General features: G+C 37.9%; 1 protein-coding gene across 3 annotated transcripts in view; it reads left to right on the forward strand.

The window, feature by feature from the left end:
- The window catches only part of DYRK1A (dual specificity tyrosine phosphorylation regulated kinase 1A), an 85182-nt gene that overhangs the window by 56499 nt on the left and 10895 nt on the right, over positions 1-17788 (forward strand). For all 3 annotated transcript variants that reach the window (NM_204550.2, XM_046900687.1, XM_046900655.1), the window contains 4 exons: positions 3423-3622; positions 14425-14517; positions 15448-15636; positions 15813-15960. In NM_204550.2, the coding sequence (NP_989881.2) occupies positions 3423-3622; positions 14425-14517; positions 15448-15636; positions 15813-15960 (630 nt within the window). The remainder of the gene's footprint in view (positions 1-3422; positions 3623-14424; positions 14518-15447; positions 15637-15812; positions 15961-17788) is intronic.

Below are 17788 nucleotides of genomic sequence, written 5' to 3' on the forward strand. Positions count from 1 at the left end.
TGTCATTCTGTGATCTAATGCATTAGTTAAAACCCATTCTTAAGGTTCTATCCACTGCAAATCTGCAGTGTCTTCCTGTAAAGTATTTCATTACTTAGAGATCTTGGCACTTCTTACTTTCTTGTCACTTCGGTTTCCTTCCCAAGTTGCATACTGAAGTGTAACTATTTCAGGATAGTTGTTGGAAAGGAAAACTGATGATTGAATAGAACTTGTTCTTTACCTATGTGTATCCTGTAGTATGTGTATGATGTGTATGAGCTCCTTTGGAATCTAGTACCCTCATGGTGTCAATAGATAGATTAAATTTGTAAATGTCTAGAGCTCCAGAAGTTTGGCCACCGTAAGTTTTTTGAACCTTAACTGCACACAAATGCCCCTACTTCTATGAGTGACAACTCAGCCTAACACTAGAGAGGTCAAGATTCCTATTCTAGCCTTATTCTTCACTTCTTCCTAATGTTACTAGCTGCTTCTTGACTCATAATAGTATGTTGTGAGGTTCTCTTGGAGTTTGTTGTCCCATGGAAAGATTGCATGTATCATGGAACAAAGTCTGAAATCTGACGAGGTCAGGTGTTTCATCAAGGGTCATATCCTGAACATACTTGTATTTTGCTGATAGACAGGACTGGTTTTAGGAAGAGAAACCTGTGAACTTCTGTGTCTCCATTTCAGTGGCAGTTAGAAATTGTAAAGATAGAAATTACTTGGCTACTGATCTTTCGGAGCCAGTAATTACAGTTCTTAAACTTTTGATCCAAATGATTCTTGCTTATTGCACGATTTTTAATGGTTGAATAACGTCATATTGACAGGGACTATTAAAATGCCTCTCTCTTTGGCATAAGAACACAGTGTACGAAGTAGCCAGTTTCCACCTGTCTACTTGTCTCCCAGACTTCCAGTCGTCAGACTGTAGGCAAGGTCTCATATATAAGTGTTGCTCTGTAGAACTGATTTACTTTTCTAACAAAGAACAGTGACTTACAACATTGTTTGCAACAAGAAACTTTTTGATTGGGATATGCTGACATCATTGTTTGTGTATAGCTTATCACCAAGCAAAGAGGTAACTGCTTGTTAGACATCGAACGTCCAAAAAAGAAAAATTAAATTGAATGAGTACATTGTCAAACTGTTTCTTTGAGAAACTTTCCTTGTGATTCTGCAGTCCAATCGCCTTCTCATAAATCATGAAATTCTTCTTTCTGGGCTGCTGCTTTTGAATTATCAGAGTTGATCCATCTGACTGTCTTCAGTTTGGAAGATGCAGAAAGCTGAAGCTGTTATCATCATACTAGTGGAATCAAGAGGGGAAAGGATGTGCCTGCATGGAAAGTTTAAAGCTGATATAAAATAAGTGTTCTTTTGAGGGATGATTATACTTTTCTGTTCTCCCCCTCTCCCTTTAAAACAAAACCAAAACACACACATGCGCGCGCGCGCACACACATACACACACACACAGAAAAGCTGTGTCCAGTGCATTCTAAAGTGTATTCTCTGAATGTTGTGATCTTTTGTGTGTGCCAGAAGGTACTGTGGATTCAGAGTACAAATTAGAACTCCATGCTGGTTTTTTTTGTTTATTTTTTTTAAATTTTGGGGGGGTATGTGTAAATGCAGATATTTAAAATAAAATTTTAGTTATTTAGTTTGCTAGGTATCTGGTATGCTATTGTGGAAAATAAAATACAGAGCTTGCTGCAGCACTCCAAGTGGGGTGTCACGCAGGTGGCGTAGAGGAGGACAGTCGCCTTACTAAACCTGCTAGCTGTGTTTTTGATGCACCCCAGGATACAGTTGGCTTTCTTGGCTGCAGTCACACACTGCTGGGTTGTGTTGAGCTTCTCATCAACCAACGCCCCCCAGGACCTCCTCCCCAGGGCTGCTTTAAATCCATTAATTTGCTAGCTTGTGTTTGTGCTTGGGATGATCCCAATTTGGGTGCAGGACCTTGCGTGTGGCCTTGTTGAACACTGTGAAGCTTGCATGAGAAAAATGATCTTAATTTAATATGATGTTTGATTCCATCCCATGTAGTTCTTTTAGTTCCCTAATAGTTGCCAAGTCAATGACGTGTTATCGTTTTCAGCATTTTATTTTTTTCTTAACTTAGAACAAATGGCAAACTGAATAGTCAGTTATTTTTAAGAAAGTCAAATTGATGTGGGATTTTCATCTACTGTTTTGTACTGATTATATTTTCTTGCAGATTTTTTGATCGTAAATGCAATGGAGGTTTCCCTTGCTGGTTAAGGAGTTTGCTTATCTCACATCTCGCTTCTAAATTTAATCCTTACCAATAATTATGCTTCTAGATTTTAGATTGAATTTCCACTTGTGTTCTTTCAGTGGCACTAGAGGTTTCAGTATGCCTGACTGCTTGTCCCGTCCTGCTCTCTCTTATGTTGTGCCAGCATGGCATCCATTTAGACAATTTTTCCCCTCTGGCATAGTCAGCAAAAAGCAAAAGGATAGGTGTTACATGTGGAACATGCTAAACTTTCAGTAACAAAAGACCAAATTGTACTCACATTTTGTCCTCTGCTGTTAGAGAGCAGTAAAGATACAAGACGACTATGAATCAATTAAATGCCATCTGACGTATCTGAACTAACAGTTGAGAGATGTTGGATCCATCCCAGTTGGAGGCAGTTTCTATGCCTGTGGGATCTGGCATTTTTAAGTATGCTACGGAATATAATACTTTGGCCGTGCAGTTTGCCTTTCTTCTGCAACTTGACACCAGGCATTTTGTTTGTCTCTTGCTTTGCATTTGCTTCTTGCAATCTGATTTCACCTTCCCAAAAGGAATTAATTGAAGTTGCATACTCGCTAACTGTAGTTCCATGAAACTAAACAGTTGGAGTCAGTAAGCTGAGATGAAGCACAGTGTGTATTGAAAGTTCGAAATGTCGGTTAGTGAGCAAACTATTCGTAGGAAACGGTAGCCACTGAGACCAGAGAAGATGAGCGGATGAAGCTGGGCACAAGTTGTTCCTTCGGTATCATCAGCTCAAAAAGTTGCTGTTAACAACCTTAAAAGACAGAACTGGAGTGGTTTTTTGCCTTTCTTGGGTATTCACACCCAAGAATCATATGTTTGAAAACAACCCTTGCAAAATTCCAGTTGAGTTAGTACATACAGATGAAGGTACTAGAAATGGGATGTTAAGGATAAATATAAATAAACGATTAATGAATAATTTGTCGCAGCTGAAATGGAAAGAGATAATTCAGCTAGATAATCTCTATGTGACAATGATTTCTGGGTTGATTATGTATGAAAACTTGCATGTATTAAAATGGTGAAACTTAGTTTGTTGTATGCTCTGTAAGCTTGGAGGTGGAGACTAACTCAGGTAAGTTTTTTAAAGCTATTAACTTCACATTAAAAACTGCCATTATCTTTCTAGGAGGAGAGACTTCAGCATGCAAACCTTCATCTGTTCGGCTTGCACCATCGTTTTCATTCCATGCTGCTGGCCTTCAGATGGCTGGACAGATGTCCCATTCACATCAGCAGTACAGTGATCGTCGGCAGCAGAACATAAATGACCAACAGGTTTCTGCCTCATCATACACTGACCGGATTCAGCAACCTCTAACAAACCAGGTAAGTGATAACAAGAAGGTTACTTTAGATGTAGACATTCTTTCTCTAGGTACGTTATAGGTGTATAAATTACAAGATCAAGGCCAAGGATGAATGGACAAATAATTCTGGAAGTTGTTTTCAAATATCCGGTACATATTTATTGTGATTATTCTACTTACAACGTTTTTGAGATGAGAGGGAAGTACTAGATCATTCAGGTCAAGTTGGAGAGAGTCTAATTTTTTTTTTTTTCTTTTTTCTTTTTTTACCTCAATGCTGTTTGGTGTTAGAATGTGATTGTTTTAATGATGAGTGTTTTCATGCAGAGTCACTGGCTAGTATATTCAGAATGTACAGGTTTGTACAAAATACAGTATTAGGAAAGGCAAATTACTTATCATTGGGATTCTACTGCTATCAGTTAAAGTGAGCAGAGTTAAGGGTAATGTCTGTGAATGCTTTTGAGCTGCTATGGTCACTGTTTCTGGTACTATCTTCCTGTGTAAAAGATAAGTCTGTTGCTTTCTTTAAAGAGGCACAGCCCAGTGGTCAAGACTTCAACACAGATGAGTTTCAAAGTATTAAAATCCAGAAGTCTCTAAATCATAGCTTCAAAATTTGATGCAGTGTAACGAGACATATTTCATTTGAAGATGGTGGAGATTAAAGTATTTTGCTGACACCAGATTTAGGTCTGCTCCTACCTGTCTTCAGTAGAAAATCTGTAGTACCACCAACAGATGCTCTATTGGTATTCCTCTATCTGAAGGAGCTTATGCAGAAAAAGATTAGAGAAAATGAGAGTATTCAGAGTGCGAAGATATTTGATACTAAGATTTGGAGATTTGTATTGATGAGGGCTCTGTGAAGAATGGCGAAGTGAATGGAACTGGCAAAGAATGTTTTTATTTTCATGTAAGCTATCCAATAGGAAGAGTAGATCTGATATAAAATAGCATTATCTTAAGAAATCTGCAGAAATATTTTATGAGACTTTTCTTAGGCTAAAGGCCAAAACCTCCACAATGAAGTTAGTGAACCAGTCTGCCGATTAAGAAAATTTTTTCATGTTCCTTAAACCATTCCAGGGTACTTACCTAAGTATTATAATCTGGCGTCACATCTATGAGCTTTAGTACATATTAGCACTTTGTTGTTGTTTATCCAAAAAAGCAAGCTCAAGGAACTTTAGGATATATCACCATCTCTTGCTGTTTGTGTTGGCAGTGGTTTTTAAATGGTAGGTGAATAATAGAAATCTGAAGAATAGCTTTCAGAGTAGTCAGGAGTTGTTGACCAAAGCACGTAGCCTACCAAGAGGAGTATATGAATATAGGGAAGAAGTTTTTGTTGGTTCTGAGAGGTTAACCATATGAAAAAATGCTCAGCTGGCCACATCCTGATACGGGCAATAAACTTGTCTTTGTAACATGAATATCATTTTATAATTAATGGCTTTTTTTCCAGTTCCATCCTCCTTTTTTTTTCTGCACTGTATCTTGAGACTTAATATTTTACTGTAACTACATGGCTAAAGTCTTCATAGTTCTTTGTTTAAGCAGCCCTGAGTCGTTACTTGTTTACCCTCTAGGCTGCTTTTAGTTCTGTTGGCTTAAACTGTGGGCAACTTTTTGAAATGTTCTGCCTTCTTGTTTTTTATGATTCTTTCCTCTTTTGGATTTTTATACTTCTCCCATCAGAATTTCACATAATGAGCTCCGATTATCAGCTTCCAGGTTGATATAATGGTTCTTTGTTGGCCTACTGGGAAGTCTTACTCTCTTTTTGCCTTTGCATGGTATTTTTGCTTAAACTCATCTGCGAAACCAAATTCAGCTAACATCCTTATGCTAGTGACTCAGATCATCTGCTCTACACCTTGTCTCTGTGTGAGCAAAATTTTCATTCCTTCTTTATTGTAGCACTTTTGTAGATGTCTAGCTGTCAGTTCTAGTTCATCATTATTAAAACCTGACTTTTATTCTTATATTTTTTTGTACAAACCATGACCCTCCATTGGTGAAGGTTTTGTGCAGTCTTAAATTTCTTCCTTGCTGTGGACACCACTAGCAGCTTGCCTTTTGTACAGGATGAAATCTGCATACTATCTAGGTTTTCATGTCTGCATGATACATACATCTTGCAGATTCTTTCTTTATGGCATTTCTACAGGAACCGCTTTTTATTCGAGGTGTTGCCTTGAATGTGCTGCAACTTGTTTCTCTCTGTCCTTGATAAAAGCAGTTCTGCCCTCTGTATGTCGATTTGAAAAAACTCTCGCAGAGGTCATTGTCTGAACCGTCTTCCTGTGGTTGCTTTGTTTCTCTGTTGGAATCCCACCATCAGCCCTTAGTTCTTCTTTTTGTTGAGTGTGTGCCTGTTATTAAAGCCCTGTAACATCAAACTATCCTTTCAGTGATGGTGAACTCTTGAGTAGCGTAAGTTAGCAAATACCTATGTTTTGAAGTACATCTGCTTAAGGAGATGATGGGTGTTAATTTGGTCAGCAAGTGTGATTTAAGAATTCGACTTGTGAGCATGAAGAAAAATTATTCTGTGTTGACTAAGGAAGGGGTTGAATCTCTGTTGTAGAGATGTATCTAACCTCCATAAATGAAAGCAGAAGAAGGAAAAGGTGACCTTTGGCAGATGCAGGAAGCATAGTCAGTGAAGACTACAGCTTTTAAATACATTGTCTTCCATCCACTTGGACAGACAAGAAGTTAGGTTTCAGCTTCCCTTACTCAGAACTTCCTAATGCAACAGAGGCCATCAGCACACCAGACACTTGGGTGTGCTTTGGTGCTACTAGTTTCACCCAGTGCGGCACATTTGGGTGCACCTGTCTGACAGAGATGGACAGCGAGCTGCCAGCTCTTCTGCTCGAGAGTGAGTCGAGACTACTCCAGTGCCGCAGCCCCGCGGTGAGGAAAGCAGGAGTCTCCTAGCGCCGATGCTGCTGCTGGCCGGGCTGAGCGCCGGGCAAAATTCTTTCCCGAGCTCCAGCCACCATCTGCTGGCCGAAGCGGAGCACTGCACGGCCGGGAACTGCTCAGGCTGGGAACAGTCTTTTGCAAGGAATGCCTTCCCTCAGATCTTCTGAATATTTCATGCTTCAAATAAACTCCATTCTTACTAATTAAAAATGTGTGAAATGATTTACAGGGCATCCTGGTGAATCTTTAATTGAAGAAATCGAGAATACAAGTGTTAAAAAGGGTGGATAGTTGACTGCTACAGTTGCTGAACTTTCTAAGTAGAGTGTGCTGCTCCTGTCCAGACAAAAATGGCTCAACTTCCAAAGTGGTGAAATGTCATTAAACCAAAGCATTGGGTCTGATTGGATCTCCCCGCTTCGGCAAAGCCTGAACAGACACTGTTTTCCTGTGTATTTCCACTTACTGGTTTGCACAGGGAGTGAAAAGCCTCCTATTCTATCCTGAGGAAAAGAGATGCAGAGAGAGGTGTTCTGCTCCCTCTGGGGACAAGGAGCTCTGCTCAAATTCATTGTGGCTGTCTCCTGCTGGGCACCTGCTGGGATTTCAGTAGCTGCAGCGGGCAGAGCAGGAGCACAGAGGGCCTCACACCTCCCCTGGATGTGTGTGGGATGAGGGCTGCCAAGATACGTTTTTCTGGTTGCTTCCACATCCAGCACTCCAAGCTGGTGGCTGCTGTCCAAGCTGAACACTCCACTGCCTCTTGAAGTCTATAATGTGTTTCCCTCACATTAAGAGGGAAAAGACATTCATGTTGTGTTGCTATAAAAGTATCAGAAAAGCTAACGTTTTCTCGTTTAATATTCTGTGTTTAGAAAAAAGTACCTCACTGAGGCAGTATTTTAAAGGGATAAGGAGAAGGAAAAAAGTCAAGAAGCCCCGAGTGCCTCAATTTAGCCAAACAGGCTGGATATCCTGTTTATTGTAAGCAGAGACTTAAACTCTGCTTCCCTGAGGGAGAGAGGCAGAAGTGCCACCAACTCTCCCCTTCACCCTGCATGGTGTTGGGAGTGCTGTCACTGGGGTGCACAGCAGCTGAGGGAGCTGGGGTTGTTCAGTATGAAGAAGAGGAGGCTCAGGGGAGATATCACTGCTCTCTACAACCACCTGAGAGGAGTTTGTAGCGAGATGGGATGCGGTAGTTTTTCCAGGTAACGATAGGATGAGAGGGAATGGCCTTAAGTTTATCAAGGGAAGTTCAGGTTGGATATTAGGAAATATTCCTTCTTGGATGTAGTGGTGAGGCAGTGGCACAGGCTGCCCAGGGAGGTGGTGGGGTCACTGCCTCTGAAGGTGTTCAAGAGCCGTGTGGATGTGGCACTGAGGGATGTGGGCAGTGGGTGTGGTGGGAATGGGTCAGCTGTTGTACTAGGTCATCTTAGAGGTCTTTTCCAACCTTAACAATTCTATGATTCCATGAAATAAATGTTAGGCTGCTGCTAGATACATAAGGATACTGCTTGTCAGTTGCTTACACTAGCTCTTAACTTCTAGCATTTGGAACAGCAGCACTTTCTGTAAACAGTGTCATTTTGATGAATAGCAAAAATGTTCTCTCTTATGTTGATTTTTTTTTTTTCAATTTTTTTTTGGTCTATCTGTTGCTTTTCTGAGGACTGGCTCCCTTTTTTTTTTTTTTTTTTTGGAGGAGTATTATCTTGTTCAAGTTCCCATGATGATTTTCATTTGTAACCAAAAAGTGGGGAAGCAAGGCCTTGAATATTAATTCGTTGTTTTTATTTCCCCTCTGTCCTGCTTGTGTTTTGATTTGTAATGGCTTGCAGACCATATTCTGGTATTTCATGAATCATTCACAATCATGCAGTTTAGAGGTTAGGAAACAGTAATGGCAATTTATATTAAAATTATATAATTTTTTTTTAGTTATGTTACCCTTAAAATGTTTACATTATCTTTTCTTGCACCTATTGCCTAACGGTTAGGGTGGCCAAAACTTATCATCTCATCATTGGCAAGGAGCAAATAACAGGAAGATACTTCAAAGCCAACCAAACTGCTTTGGTTTTCCATTTATTTACAAGGTTTTAAATTATGGTTAAGAACTTCCAGTTTTGTCCTCGTTCTCACCCTCCCTTCCCCCCACAGTAGTCAGGCTTAAGGCTCTTGTTTCCCCAACATTGCTGGATGGTAGAGGTTTACTCTCACTCAGTGATTCACTGAGTGTTGGGCCTGCCTGCAGGATGGCGTTGTGTGGTCTTACCTCTCTGACAAGTGCCAGAACCCACTTTGGGAAATCAGGGTGAGGATGTGGCATGGAGCAAATAGAAAAGCTGAAATCTTTGAGACCTTTCTCCTTGAACAGAAACAAGCAGTAATATTTCTCTGTTCTGTCTCAACTGACTTTATCTCGAGAGTTCAGCGTAGCCTGATGTTAATATAAGATAAGAGCTTAGAAGTTTTCACATCTTTAGACAAACATTTCTTTTGTGCTGTGCTGACATTTATCTTCATGGATGTTCTGATTGCTCAAAACATTTTTTCTGTGAAATACAAAAGATTACAAAATTAATTCACTCGATAAGGAAGTTGAGGTGAGATTCCTAGGCAGAATTTGGTAACAAATTCCAACAATTGAGTTTTCACGAAGCACCTGGAATTCAAAGGTAGGCTGATGGCTAAACATCTTACTCTCTGTATGTATCTAAGATCACTCCTCACCTGCAAATGTCTAGGTTTTCGTGATCAGATTGTTGGGCAGAGATTTTATTGATTACAATGATATAATTGGAAAGTTAATGTGGTGTAGCAGGTAGTAACAAATTCGTAAGTATAAGCTACCTAATCAATAACCTAATTAATGATGGTCAGACTTCAGAGACTAATGAATGTGAGCATTGATTTCATTTCAGTAATAGTATTTCCCTTACTTTCCTTCTGTCTCAGATATTTTTGGAAGGATATGTTTATGCTCTGGCAACAAGAATTTCGGTGTATTTTTTTCCTCTTTCAATTTCTTTTATTCTTTCAGCACTCTCTGTTTTATTCTTTCGAAAATGATTGGACTGAATCAGGCAGGATAAAGTGTTGGAAGATGATGTTTGTTTGCCTGCCACTTTTAAAAATTTATTTAACTAACAGCTTATAGCTTATCTTGTGTCTGCTGCTTACCATTACTTTTATGCAGCAAGCTGAGTGAAAATCTGGGGAAGGAAGCCAGGAAAGGGTGGCAGTACCCACAGACCATGAGTCAGTGACTGAAAAATTATGTCCCTACCTGTGGATAGCTCTAGCTCTGAGTACAGTCAGGGTATCTCTGGTTCTGTAACACGTCTTTGTTTGTTTTTTTTTATTTGTTAATATTCTGAAGTTTGTTCCATACTACAGAGAAGTGTTACTATGGCTTGTGATTATATCAATTTTTGTTGACTCTCTGAGCAGGACTAGGGAAGTAGTCCCACCCCTGTACTTGGTACTGATGAGGCCTCACCTCAAGTACTGTGTTCAGTTTTGGGCACCTCAGTACAGAAGGGACATTGAGGTGCTGGAGCAGGTGCAAAGAACAGCAACAAGGCTGGTGAAGGGCTTGGAGAATATGCCCTCCGAGGAGAGACTGAAGGAACTGGGGCTGTTTAGTCTGGGGAAAAGGAGGCTGAGGGGAGACATTATTGCTCTCTTCCAATACCTGAAAAGTGATTGAAGTGAGAGCAGGGTTGGTCTCTTCTCACTGGTGACAGGTGACAGGACGAGGGGAAATGGCCTCAAGTTGTGCCAGGAGAGGTTTAGGTTGGATATCAGGAAACACTTCTTTACAGAAAAGGTTGTTAGGCACTGGAATGGGCTCCCCAGGGAGGTGGTTGAGTCACCATCCCTGAATGTGTGTAGCATTTGGATGTGGTGCTCAGGGACATGTTTTAGGAGAGGGTTGTTAGAATTAGGGTGGTATGGTTAGGTTGTGGTTGGACTTGATGGTCTTGAAGGTCTTTTCCAACCTGAGCTATTCTATGATTCTGGAGACATCATCTTTTATGTGGCTGCCTGCCATTAAGGATTAGCATTGACTTCCTATCTTACGTTATTGTGATGCAAGAACAGTTTTAAATAGGTAGTGTTATAGTAGGTGAGACCAGTCTGTTCAGTTTTTTAATATGTAGGTCATAATTTTTAACAAGAATTCTTATTATAATTTTTATAATATAAAATTTTCATTATTTGTTTTGTTTGTAAAATGAATCTTGTTTGATAGGCAACAGCAGTCTCTCTCTTTTTCTCCCTCTCTTGAATATGGATAGAAGCAGATCTAATTTTGTTGTTGTTGTTGTTTCAGTATGTACATTAAAGCATTCAGTTAACAGGATATAGATACCTGCTCATTATTTCCCTTAATCAAAATAACATACATTTTAAAAGGAATAGTGCCATCTACTATTGGGTAATAAAGCCTATGCCCAAAGAGAGAGTAATTGTATATAGAGAGTGCAAGTGATCTGTTCTTCCATTCATGAAGCAAGCCTCAAACGCTATGCTAGTTAAAATAATATATCCGAGCTAACAGTCACAGTTTCTTTAAAGCATGATTTGTCTTAAATGTGGTAAATACACATAAATAGGATTCTTGGCTGCCTTTTTTTCTATGTGTTTATTGGATTCTTCCTTGTTTACGCTAGTTTCAATTAACTTCTCAAGAGTTAACTGAAAGACAACGAAATTTCAGTTCCTTACTTGCAATTTAATTTTCATCATGCTATCATCCCAGGTAGCTGTGCTGATGCTATGAAGACATCAGCGTAATCAGTCAGAATGTGATGGGCCTGTACTGACGCACAAATTGTAATGAAAATAGTTTCTTGTCTCTTAATCTTGAAATACCTTTTGATTTAATCTTTGGGAAGATCTGAGGTTGCAGTGTTGCTGTCTGGCCACCAGATAGAGACTGGTGTTTGCAGAATTGGTTGGTTGTTTTTTTGTTTTCTGTCATTAAACGTTCTTCAAAGCCAAGACGGAAATTGGTATTACCCTAACGATTTAAAAAAAAAGAAGTGTTACTATGTCAATTGGATAATGATCACTTTGTTTCATAATCTTCATTATCAGAAAGGAAGGGAGCAAGAGTCTGAAGAAGAATTTTAGAAGAAAGGAATGTTATACATTTTTTCAACATAACAAGAAAGGAAGAAAAGGTCAAATCCCTCTCCTCTCCCACTCCAAACTTTCTTAAGAAAGGAAATTTGATTTCTAAATTAGAAAATAAACATGAACACTTATCCTACAAATTCCTTTTCCAAATCAGAACAATCTTATGTCTGAATAGTTAATGTGAACTATTGAGTTCTTCTGTACATAAGCTATCTCCTCAACACATAACCTGCAGTAACAGAGGCTGCTCATATCAGCCTAGGTCAGACAGAAGTCTCTGCAAGTATTTGTGTGCCAGTTTCTTTTACTGGCAAATCTACCCGTATTCCCGTGTTCCAATCATCTCTTTAAATCAAATTCAGAAATTAAAGGGAATTCTTGCATTTGAAAAGCCTTTAACACTGTTGGTTATGACTAAGACTGGATGCTGTTTAGGTTTTTAGCATCGCAGCGTTAAGTACCAAAAAAGATCATTTTTTGGTGTGATTTTGTTTAACTATTAAAATTTGTTTGACAGATGAGGGGAAGAAACAAAAATATTTTGGAAATGTCAAATTATTTGTTTAGAACATTTTAAAACACCTTCCTGATATTTACGAATTGGTCATGTGCTTGTAGTAAAAAGGAATTAAGGGGGAATTAATTTAATAAACCTGCTGGAAGGAATTTGATGGTAGGGGGCGTATCCAAAAGTGAATGATTAGTGTGAACATCTAAAACGTGACTTGGGTTAAAATTCCCTGGAGGAAGTTTACATTTTTTACACTGTCTCTGAGAAACAGTCTCTAATCTGAAAGGCTTAAAGCCAACAATCTCACATGGGTGTAAAAATGTCATGTAGACGTATTCTGAGAGGTGTGCACCAGAGCTTTGAATTGCAGTTCAAGCCCCACTGAGTCTGTAGCAGTTGGGAGTCCTGGCCTTATGCAGATGCAGGGTGGTTACTGGCAGCTTCTTGGCTTTTTTTGCAGTCTCTTTAGCTCATTCACAAACTTGCTCAGTCTCTTGCTCTCTGTCTGTCTCTTTTGTTTTCCTGAGTTATTTCTGTGGCTGCCTGTCCACAGGAGAGCGTGAGCTAACCTTCCTAGTGTGGCTGTTTGGGTGCCTGGGTTTAGATCCAATTTCAGATATGCAAAAATTTCAGATACCCATGCTGTCTTTAATGCTTCTGTTAGTAAGAACTTTTTGAGGTTTAATTTAAAAATATAAGCCTAATTTTGTTTGGTTATTGTGGGGGGTGAAGGGTGGAGGAGGGAAGCTATTTTGTACAGCCACAGTCCTAAGTATTAAGTAATACTGTAAAAGACAGAGAAGTGATTATGCTTTTCCAGTTTTTATTAGCTCAGCAATACTTATATATTATCCAGTTTGACTATTTTTGTTGATTGCTAGTGCTCTTTGCATAGCTCTGCAGGCGGGTGAGTATGAGTTCAGCTGTAATGGGAGGCAGCAGATGAGATTAAGCAACTGGAAGTGAAGAGGGTTATGAGCCTGAGCATATTTGCTGGTGTGAGATGAGACAATGTGAGATGAGAACTGTACAGCTGAGTGTGGTGGCCCTCTTAGCACTGAGTAAGGAAGTGAAAGGAGCTCTAACATGTTAAACAAGCTTTTTCCTCCATGATTGAATTTGCTGTGAGGCTTGTTGTCAATGAGAAGAGAGGGAATGGGGAAAGGGAAGCTTTGGGACCAGTCACACTGGCTAAACTTCTCGGTCTCTCTCCCAGCTCCCCATCCAACACACTGTGTGAGACAGATAAGTTGACAGTTTGTCTTGTGGTACATTTGTGCTGTATATGCTGAACAGTTAATTAGCTTTAGCCAAATGACATGGTTTGTGTCTTAGCTTTTTTCTGTTTTATCTGGTGATAGTAATCACCTCTATCTTCCCACTTGGAACTTAATCTTTTCAGGAACTTTGTCTTCTAAGACTTCAAACAAATCCTAAGGAGCAATGGCAGTTGAGTAGTAGATCCAGAAGCTGTATGGGGCATGTCTGCAAGGAAAAAAGAGGCACGCGAATAAGTGTGTCACACAGAAGTCTTATTGCTGTAGGGCACTAATACCAGAAAATATCCTGCTGTTGAACATGCTCATGTTTGAGAAGCAATCAGTGTTAGAAAAGACAACTGAGCAGCATACCCATCTTTTATGGGATGTTTTTAAACTTCAGAAGTTGGTGTGGTTTTCATGGGCACACTTTCGATTTCTTTGGGTTTATAGTCTTTTTTTATTGCAAAGCATAGTAGGACCTGAGTTTCTTGATTTGGAATGTAATGCAGTTTTAATGTGGCAAATGCCGCAGTTCTTCAGTGGTTACTAACTTCCATTTGTGATTTTAATGCAGATAAACATCAAATAAAGTTCATATATCAGCCATGAAGTTGGAGCAGTAATGTCAGCTTGAATCTATGTAATCAAATAAGCTCTATTTTTAACTAAAAGAAAGACTGTTTGTAGGGATTAAGCCAGTTAGGTATACTGAGGAGGGGTATGTATTCGGATATTGATTGATTGATTCATTGATCAGGACATACATTAAAAAGTAACTAGACTAAATGTTATTTTATTTTTGTATTTGTTTTTGTTTTTGTTCGTGTGTGTCATCTTAAAGAAGATGTTACATTGAAGTAGCTCACTTCTGTGAGGAGTATCTTGATTTGGTGGAGGAATCATATATACTTGAAATCCCATTTTTTTTCTAATATATCTAATATTGTCATGTTACAGAGGCGGATGCCCCAAACTTTCCGTGATCCAGCTACTGCTCCTTTGAGGAAACTCTCCGTAGATTTGATTAAAACATACAAGCATATTAATGAGGTAATGGGTCCAAGTATCTTTATAATGTGTGATGGTAGGAAGTTTTTGTTTGAAATAAGTTATTAAGCATATTTTTTGTGAATCATACCATGTTCTCTATTGGCATTATCTTGAATTTGTCTTGCAGAGTAAAGTTCTTCGTCTGTAAATTATTTTGATTAAATCTGAACTGACTGCAAAGAACAGAAATATATTAGTACCCCATTGTATCATGTCCCCCTCAAAAAAGTTTGTTCCTGTATGTGGAGTAGAGGAAAAAGAGAGAATCTATTTTTTCCCCCTTGAGTAATATCAGTTTTTAATTTCTTTCTCTGCCACTGAAAGTTTATTTGAAAATGGCTAAAATTTTTTGAAATAGAGTTGGCTCTAGATAACGGTGTTTTCTAAGATGATTATTGGGATACTTTCGCTTCTAAGCCTGATTCCTTGCAAATCCTGAAAACACGCCTAAAAGATGTTAAATTCTTAGAAAAATATTAGAAATTCACTTCAAGGAAATATTGCTATTTTCTTTTCCTTCTGATTATTCATTGAACATTTAAGTTTTACAAGACTTGTGAAGAGATGAGAAAAATGAAGGTTCCTCTCTGCTGGTCTCATTTGAAATTATTGATGTCACGGTCCTCCTTGCAGTACAGCCAAAAAGATTTCTTTTATCCTGGATATGATTTCCTATTGCTTTATAAAGAAACTTCAAGTTTTTTTCTGATGTTTGATAAAGAAATAAAGAGTGGCACAAACATTTTTTTAGCTCATCTTAGAAACCTTTATGAATGTATGTAGAGAATTGTATTTTTCTTTCAGCATACCAAGTCATATTTCAAAAATCACAGGGTAAGGTACATGGTGATTATGATGAAAGCTATTTCTGTGAACAGGTGTTCTAGAAAGTGCTCTCTTAAGCAATATACTTTTCATTACTTACTTCAGGTTTACTATGCAAAAAAAAAACGGCGGCATCAACAGGGCCAAGGAGATGATTCCAGCCACAAAAAGGAGCGAAAAGTTTACAATGATGGCTATGATGATGACAACTATGACTATATTGTAAAAAATGGGGAGAAGTGGATGGATCGTTATGAAATTGACTCTTTAATAGGCAAAGGATCCTTTGGACAGGTAATAAATATATCTATCAGCTGTACAATTTCTAATTCATGTAAATGATTATATACATATCATTTGATGTAGTATACCTATTCATTTTGAAATTCAGCTCTTAATCCTATTTTTGGCTGAATTTTGAAAACTCAAATTGAGGAGTTAGTCTTATGTATTCGGCTTTTGTCTTTCAGGTTGTAAAGGCTTATGATCGAGTGGAACAGGAGTGGGTGGCTATCAAAATAATAAAAAACAAGAAAGCTTTCTTAAACCAAGCCCAGATTGAAGTGCGACTGCTTGAGCTTATGAACAAACATGACACTGAGATGAAGTACTATATAGGTATTCAAATAGTTTTTCTTAATTTTTGTTTAATCAAACTGTGAATATTTTATGTCTTGCTATGTAGTGCTTGATGCTGCAACTAATGCTTTTGACGCTAACAAAATGAAAAAAAAATAATACAACTTCTAATAATGGTATTCTGTAAATTACTTTGCATAATCAAGACGTGATTTTTGCAGTAGGACCAGGTTCAGGAGAAAAATATATAAAATGCTTTGGGATAACCAACTTGCTATTTATTCTATAACATTCAGACCTTCTACAGAACTTTTTTTTAATGACGTGATATTTTTTAATGACACTAAAACAGGTTCCCATGGACCAGCTTTTTTACAGAAGCTGTAGTACTTTGCATGCTTCCCACTACTTTTACTATGTTTTAAGTTATCTGGGAAACTTCATAGATAAAAGGATGTGTGTTTAATATGAAACAGTGTTATACAGTAGTTTTATGTCTACCTTGATAATTATTCCTTTATTTCTGCATGTTTAAAAGCTTAAAATCTTGTTTTACAAAATTGAGATAAAATTTTTGTAAACGTTTAGACTTGTCCATTGAGATCTCAGAAAGTATTTCCAAGGCTTATGATTCTGACTATTCCTGTAGATTGGCATGCTGTTCCCTGAGGTTGTTATTAACATGCTACTTGAACTTTATAGTAAGAATGAAATTAAGTCAGCTCAAGTAAAAAGTTTATTAAATCCTGTCCTCTGGAGTGAAGTGTTTGGCAAAAATGTGATGGAAAGAAAGCATGTTGTAAGGCGAGATGGAGAACTTTGAGACAGAATAATTAAAGGAAACAAAACTGTTTTTAAATATCCTTTATCTTTGTAGAAGCTGGAATACTAATGGCTGTGCTAATATTGCTAGTATTTATTTCTGTAATTCAGAAAGAAATTTTTGAAATAATGTTAGTACACACTAAATTATCTGATGGCTATTTGGTTACATTTTAATAATTTATAGACTATTATCTTCACAATACAATTTATGTATGCAGTTTAAAAGTTTTGAAGGTATTTTAAATTTATTAGGAACATGCTTATATGAAGGAAAATCTATACTTTACCCTCCTACATTAAAAAGATGCTTCAAGAACAAGAAAGGAAGGACCAGTTTCAGATTAATACAGAGCAAATAAAAACACTATAGCCATCACCAAATAAGCTGTTGGAATTTTAATTTTTTAGAAAGTCTGTAATACCACTTGAGATTGACCCAAACTTTCCATAATGTTATTATGTGGCTTAACGAAATATGGTTTAATATAGAGCATTATTTAAAGAAAGAAAGAAAAAAAAAAGGTAAAAAAAAGTTCCAATAGTTTTGAACGTGCAGCTTTTGCTTAGGCACGCACAACTTTCAGTAGTTTTAGGCTTGTATCAAGTTGGTTTCTGAATCTGTTAAGGTGTATTTGAATGGTTACCCTTTTTCTTTGCCCTGGTATTTAATAAATATGACAGCATTAATAAAAGTTAAATAGATGACACCAAATAGATCATGCTTTGAATGCATACCATGTATTACATGTGTTGTGAAAACTGAGATCTCTGGGTGCTTCGCTGTACAATATTTGTAAGTATAGACACAAAAACTTTCAAACCTATTTCTTTTCAACAAGACTTATTGAAGCATTCAGCGTATTTTTTTATAGTAAGTTGTCTGTAGGACACTGAGATAGTTCACCCATGCATAGACTCTCAGCTGCTTGACACAGAGTGGTTGAGTAGGGCTGGAAGCACTGCAAATACTACAGCGGACAAGGTGGTCTAAAATGTAGATTTTAGAAAGAATGTGATTAAATTAGAAGACAGGAGTGCAGAT

This window comes from Gallus gallus, chromosome 1 (assembly GCF_016699485.2).
Source record: "Gallus gallus isolate bGalGal1 chromosome 1, bGalGal1.mat.broiler.GRCg7b, whole genome shotgun sequence".
NCBI classification, from domain to species: Eukaryota; Metazoa; Chordata; class Aves; order Galliformes; family Phasianidae; genus Gallus; species Gallus gallus.